Genomic DNA, 7,274 nt, shown 5'->3' with positions numbered 1-7,274 from the left:
TTTCTATAACTGGTGCCCATTCCCCCTCTTCTAGTATTTCTTTAATTATATAGGGAGGTAATTCGATTTAGTCCGGGTCAGGACCATCCTCATTATCATCGTAAACAGAATTGCATTCAGAATAACACAAGGAGTAAGCAGAATCAGATTTATTCTTATTAATGTTTGAAAATAGCTGAAACAAAGAAGCCATCTGCGCAGTAGTCAGTGGCGGTAGAGGGACAGTTGCTGAGACATTCCTTAAGCTACTGTTACTAGGCGATACTATGCTAGGAGAAACAAAAGGGTGGGAAGTGAGGATAGGAGGAGACTCTCTAGCGACTTCTGTAGACTTAGATTCCGATTCCAACTCTGATTCCGACTCTGAATCGAATTTATCGTCTTCGGGTTCTCCTTTGAACATCTCTCATTCCCCAGTAGTAACCTTGAAGAGTTTTCCTTGATTGTTAGTCCACTTGATCGACTTTCTCCATCCTTTCTGCTGATTGGTGCTGGTGTCAGTGATCAATGTTATAGGGTTAAAATGGTCATCTTGAAGTATCATGGTAATGATCTCATCCTGTGCTGCCTTAACGAAACGATACTCTCCAAATATAAGGGTAACAGCTTGTTCGTCTAGACAAGGTGTCTGACGAGTTTTGACGGTAGGAACCGTTTCTGGAGGAAGGAAGTAGTAATTGTGGAAGACCTCAATTCCAGCTAGTTGATTGCCTATATACCACCAAGGTTCGGGAAATCCATGAAAATATTCACAATCCCCTTCTCCGACGAAGTACACATTTAGTGTAGGGAGATAGGGTTGCATTTGGACTCCCTTACTTTTACGATTCTGAACTTGAGTAAGCATTTCGAAGGTTTAGGCCTTCGTAGGCTTGTATCCCAAGCCTAGTGGTATCTTTTGGGAGTTACCTTCCGTAAAAGGTGTAAAGGTACTCTCTCTGATAGGTTTTAGTGGCATTCCTGGAAAGTATCCCTGGGATTTGAGTATATGGTTGACCACTAAGTTGGAGTATGGGTTGAAGTACAAGGGAGCCAGCTCGCTCTCTATAAGGTTTATGATTTGAAATCCTCCAAGCTCATGCACTGGATCTGTAACTACTTGGTTGCTTGACATTTTCTCTACTACGGCCATAATAGGTGACGAAGTGATCGTTGCTACCTTTCCATCTAGAGGGATCTTGATCTTTTAGTGCATGGTGGATATCACTGCTTTTGAAGCATGAATCCAGGGCCTACCTAGAAGTATATTGAAAGATTCCTCGATATCCACTATCTGAAAATTAACCTTTAGCTCGAATGGCCCAGTGGCCACAGTAGGGTTAATTAGCCCCACTACTTTCCGTCGCGTTCCATCGTATGCCTGAACGCCTTGGTTAGTAGGAGTCCAGTCTGATTCTTTCATGCCTAACTTGTATGCTGTCTTTAGTTGTATGACATTGACCGCGGAGCCATCATCCACCAAAGTCATTGCTATATTTTTCTTCAAACATGTGACTATGATGTATAGAGCGAGGTTATGAGTGATGCCAAAGGGAGGCAGGTCCTCATCTGAGAAAGTAACTAGGTTACTTAGCTTGACTGAGTCTTGGAAGACTAGGTTGACGATGTCATTGGGTGTAGAATCGTGTTCTACGTTCAATTTAGCCAATGCTTGCAGTAAAGCCTGGGGATTAGGAAATGAACTTGCAACTAGTTGCCAGACTGAAAGATCAGCCTTTGTCTTTTGAAGTTTTTTCAATAAATGGTCAGCAGATGTATCTTTGCCATCATTTGGTGTGATGACATTGGTGTTAGTAGTTGGACCATTAGCATCTAGACCACTCGTTTATCATAGAGTGATATTTTGACATGGACGTCATGAGCGAGTAAGGTGGTCTACATCTTGATCTTCACGAGCCTTGAGTAGAGGATGTTCTTTAAGGTAAACATCTTCATCGTCATCCGCCCATAATCCATTGACGATGCAGAGCTCTCTCACGCTTATGATTTCAGCCTCTAGGTTGATTATTTGCTCGACTAGATTGTCGGTCACTGTGATCACTTCTTGAATTGTGGATCCTTGAGATAAGATTGCAACCACTGGCATGTCTCCCCTAGGTATAGTGCTTGGATTGCGTAAGGATGCCACTGTAGCTTCTAGCTCTGAAACTTGTCTACTTACACCCTTTGCCCATGCGACAAAATCAGCGATAGTAGGGGAGATGGTGGAATAACTCTCCTTATTTTCGAGTGCATTGAACTCATCTTCAGCTGGAGAAATGAGGTGTGAACAATCCAAGGTGGATTCCTGGTCGGTCCGCTTTGAGCTTAGATTTCGGTTACTTGTCGTTAGGAGCACCTAGACCAAAACAATATTTATAACTTCACAAACAACTCTACTACTAGTAAAGAGGCAAGTAAAGGTCGGATCCCAAGGGACGGGTATTGATGTAGGATTTTTGATTGCAAGTAGTGGTGTCTAGGGGTGTCATAATTTGGGTTGAGATAATAAGATCACTAAACTAAATAACAATAAAAGTAAACAAACAAGATGACTAAAATGAGATGTAAACAATTGATTAAAAGCACTAGGGTGTCATGGGTTTATAGGGGATTCATGAGAATTGATCATAAAAACATATTCTCAAATTATAAGCAAGCAATTATTGTTGTGATAAAAAGGCGAATGATGAGAGAGAAAATTCTCTGAATTTTAGGTTACAGTTTCTGCGCAATGGCGAAGAAGAATACTACTATTCATCATCTTGCTGCTAATTCAACTAAAAATTCCAATAAAAATAATAATTCATCAAGTAGTAACAACAATAATAGTACTAATAAATCTAGTAATCGTACTCCAATTATTTCTAGTAACAATAAAAATTCTACAATAACTTTAACAAAAAAATCAATAGGTTACGATTTAAGAAGAAAGGGATGCTGCTAAACAACAAGTGGATAATTTGGTGCAGGCGGCTGGAGAGACTGTGTTGGTGGAGGGATTAGTGTTATCAGATGATCCGAATGATTGGCGAGAGGTGTCACCTAAACGGAAGGGGGGTGTGTCCTCTAGTACCAGGTTGGCTCCAATTGCAGAAGAAGAGAATGAGGCTGTTGAATGTTCTTCTCCTCGGCTTAAGCTAACGGTTGATGATGTTAAGGAGGAGATCGAATATTGGAAGTTAGCAATCTATGGCTATGTATGGGTGCTAATCTGCCTCGGGATGTCATTGAAGCTTTTCTGCGTCGAATCTGAGCTGCTTATGAGATTTCACAGATTTCCTTCTTGCTGAATGGATTATTTGTGGTAAGGTTTGCTAAACTTGAGCATCATAAGTTGGTCCTTGCTAATGGAATGTTTACCTTTGATGGAAAACCTATTATTCTGAAGCCTTGGGATCCCTCTGTCAGGATTTCCAAAATTTATGTTAAGAAGGTTCCTATTTGGGTCAAGTTAGTAGGTTTAGATCTTAAGTTTTGGGGTGCTAAATGTCTGGAAAATCTGGCTGGCTTAGTTGGATGTTTTATCAGAATTGATGACTCTACTCTTGAGAAATCTCTCCTAGGCTTTGCTCGCATTATGGTTGAGGTGGAGATTGATCAGCAGTTTGTAACTCAGATTATGTTTGAGGATGAGTTAGGGTCAGAAGTGAGAGTGGCAGTGGAATACGACTGGCTTCCAATTACTTGCCAGAAATGTAAGGGTATTGGGCATTAAACTAGTAACTGTCGCAGGAAAGAAATTGGAGGAAGAAGGCCTGTTGGAGCTCCACCAATTAAACAAGTTTGGAGACCTAAAGTAGTAGGGGCTAGCACTGCTGATCCTGTGGAGTTTCCTCCTCTGGCTAGGGTTTCTATACCTACTCAATCTTCTACTGGTAGTGGGAATGCTGCTTCTGCAGTTATTGCAACTCCTACTGTTACTCCTGCTCCTAGCCTTGGACCAATATATACTCCTGCAAAGGTGATTACCAAGATGACCAGGCAAGAGACTAGAGTGGTGGATGGTAGGCAAGGGGCATTTAATGTTAAGTTTAATGTAAAAATGGATGTGGCGTCTGATTCCACTGAAATGGTTGATAACGGAAGGGGAGGGGGGAGTGCCTCTCCCAATGATTAAGTTAGGTGTTTGGAATGTAAAGGGCCTGAACAATGTTAATAAACAAAAAAATCTGAAGTGGTTCTTGCATCAAAATGATGTGGACTTGTTTGGGCTCCTAGAGACTAGGGTTAAACCTAGTTCTCTAAATACTGTAGCTAGTAATGTTTGTTATGGTTTGAATTATGTTACTAATACCAGTGAGCATCCAGGAGGAAGGATTTGGATTCTATGGAAAGGTAATAGTGTGGTTGTTGATGTAAGTGAGATGTCTGAGCAGTATATACATACTAGAGTTAGAATGGTTCAGAATGGGGCTGTCTTTCTTGCTACTTTTGTTTATGCTTTTAATAAGATTGAGCAAAGGGTGCCATTGTGGAATGCTCTTGATAGGCTTAGTGGTAATGGACCTTGGATTGTTCTAGGAGATTTTAATAATGTCTTGTATGCCAATGAAAGATTAGGTAAAGCTGTTAGTGATGAGGAAATGCTTCCATTTCAGTCTACTGTGGCTAGGAGTGATCTACAGGATATGAAAACTACTGGTGCATTCTTTACTTGGAATAATAAACAACCTAGTGAAACTAGAATTTTTAGCATGATTGATAGGGTGTTGGTTAATAGTGATTGGTTGACTTCTTGGTCTGATTGGATGGCACATTATCAGCCCGAGGGTACATTTGATTACTGTCCTTGCATTGTTTCATATGGTGAGAGTTTCAAAGGGAGGAAGAGATCTTTTAAGTTCTTTAACATGTGGTCCAGGGTTGAGGAGTTTGGAGAGCTGGTGAAGAAGAATTGGTAAATGCAGGTTAGTGGGACTTCTATATATGTACATTATGGCTAGGAATCTTAAGATGCTCAAGCCCTTCCTGAGGAGCTTAAATAGGAGTCTTTTCTATGATATTGAACGTAATGCTGATGTGGCTTTCAATCTGTTGATTGACTGTCAGTTGCAACTGCAGAAAGATCCTACAAATGTTATACTGATGGACAAGGAAAAAACAGTTAAGGGAGTCTTATCAGTTGCTGGAGGTGTCTAGGTCTGATTATCTTCAATAGAAAGCTAAGTGTGCCTGGGCTAGAGAAGGGGATACTAACTCAGCTATGTTCCATCAAGCCATTCAATAGAGACAGATGCATAATAAAGTTCTACAAATTGAGAGTATGAGTGGGATAGATTGTAGAGATCCTGATGATATATTGTAGGCTTTCCTTGAATATTATGAGACCCTGCTTGGGTCTAGTGCTCCTACTTCTGCCTTTTATAAAAGTATAGTAACTCAAGGTGCTACTCCGGATGAGAGTGAGTGGCCTGGTTTATGCAGTCTACCAACTGAGGAGGAAATCAGGAAGGTTATATTTTCTATACCCAATGACAAGAGCCCTGGACAAGATGGGTATACTAGTTGCTTTTATAAGGCCAGTTGGGAGACAATTCATGGGGATTTATGTGCAGCTATAAAAGATTTTTTATTCATGGTAAGTTGTTGAAGCAAATTAATAGCACTAATATTGTGCCTGTTCCTAAAATGATAATCCCAAAACTGTGCAAGACTTTCGACCTATAGCTTGCTGTAATACTATTTACAAAGTGATCTCAAAGTTGCTTTGTAATAGGCTCAGTGGGTGCCTCCCTCAAATTATCAATCCTGCGCAATGTGCTTTCATTAAGGGGAGAAGTATTTTGGGGAATATTTTGATTAGTTAGGATCTTGTGAGATTGTATGAGAGGAAAAGTGCTTCCCCTAGATGTTTAATGAAGGTGGTCTTAGGAAGGCCTATGATTCTATAGAGTGGGACTTTGTTGCTAGTATGTTAGATGCTCTTCATTTCCCTCAGTTTATTAAGCTTGTCATGCAATGTGTGAGTACTACTTCTTACTCCATTGGGTTGAATGGTCAGAATTATGGATTCTTCCATGGGAAACGAGGTTTAAGACAGGAGGAACCAATCTCTCCTCTGCTCTTTACTTTGTGTATGGAATATATAAGTAGACTTCTGACTATGGGAAGTGGGCTGCCTGGGTTTAAGTTTCATCCTCTCTGCAAGAGTTTGAGGTTGAATCATCTTATGTTTGCTGATGATTTACTTCTTTTTTGTAAGGATGAGGTGAAATCTATTTGCATTATAATGGAGTTGTTTAAAAGGTTCTCCACTGCTTCTGGTTTGTGTATCAACAATGAAAAGTCTGACTTTTATTCCAATGGTATGCAACCTGCTATGGTTCATCAGGTGCTCAAGGGGACTAGTTTTAAGCAGGGTAGGCTGCCTTTTAAATACTTGGGTGTGAATATATCACATAAGAGGCTAACTAAGAGTGATTGCAATATCTTGGTGGATAGGATGATTAGTAGAATTAGAGGATGAAATAGTAGGAAAATTTCTTACACTGACCGTCTCACTTTGGTTAAATCTGTCCTGTCCACGATTCATACTTATTGGTCCCAGATTTTTGTTCTGCCTATTGGAGTGATGGATAGGATCCAGGCTCTTTGTTGGAATTTTCTGTGGGAAGGAAGTGATAAGTACTCTAAGGCCCCCTTGGTTAGTTGGAATGTGTTGTGTAACTCTAAGAAGCATGGAGGGCTTGGCTTGATTGATAGCAAACAGTGGAACATTGCGGCAATTGGCGAACTTGTCTGGTGGCTGGGTTGATAATATTTATCTGAAGGGTACGGACTGGATGCTTTATGAACCTACTTCTTCTAGCTCATGGGCTTGGAGAAAAATCTGTGATGTGAAGAATGTTTATAAACTAGGCTATGCTCAGGGTAATTGGTGTGGTGATGATCGTTACATAATTGCTGCTGGCTATGACTGGTTGAGACAGGAGCATTTGCTAAAGGTTTAATGGTTTTTTGTGGTCTGGAATAGATATAATGTTCCTAAATGGTGTTTTACTGTGTGGTTACAGCAACAGTAGAGACTTCTTACACTTGATAGATTAGTCAAGATGGGTATGGAGGTGTCTACTGAGTGTTTTCTATGTGGTGCAGCACCTGAGTCACATTCTCACCTGTTTTCTGATTGTGTCTATGCTCTGAAATGTCACCAACTGGTTGCTGATTGGCTACATATTACCAAAAGTGATCTTGCTGACTGTGTTACAATTGCAAAGAAACATGGTCAGTCTATGTTGATTAGGCAGATTATTATGGCGGCTGCAGTAGGGACTGTCTACTGGATTTGGATT

General features: G+C 40.5%; 1 protein-coding gene across 1 annotated transcript; it reads left to right on the top strand.

The window, feature by feature from the left end:
* Window positions 1–4,917: 4,917 nt before the first annotated feature.
* Window positions 4,918–7,004, top strand: LOC141651449 (uncharacterized). The gene is made up of 6 exons (XM_074459163.1): window positions 4,918–5,085; window positions 5,288–5,560; window positions 5,831–6,313; window positions 6,530–6,703; window positions 6,753–6,926; window positions 6,996–7,004. The coding sequence occupies exons 1-6, from the start codon at window positions 4,918–4,920 to the stop codon at window positions 7,002–7,004; spliced, it is 1,281 nt and encodes a 426-aa protein (XP_074315264.1).
* Window positions 7,005–7,274: the final 270 nt, after the last annotated feature.

Source organism: Silene latifolia, chromosome 4 (genome assembly GCF_048544455.1).
Source record: "Silene latifolia isolate original U9 population chromosome 4, ASM4854445v1, whole genome shotgun sequence".
NCBI lineage: Eukaryota > Viridiplantae > Streptophyta > Magnoliopsida > Caryophyllales > Caryophyllaceae > Silene > Silene latifolia.
This window is presented reverse-complemented; position numbering and strand designations above follow the sequence as displayed.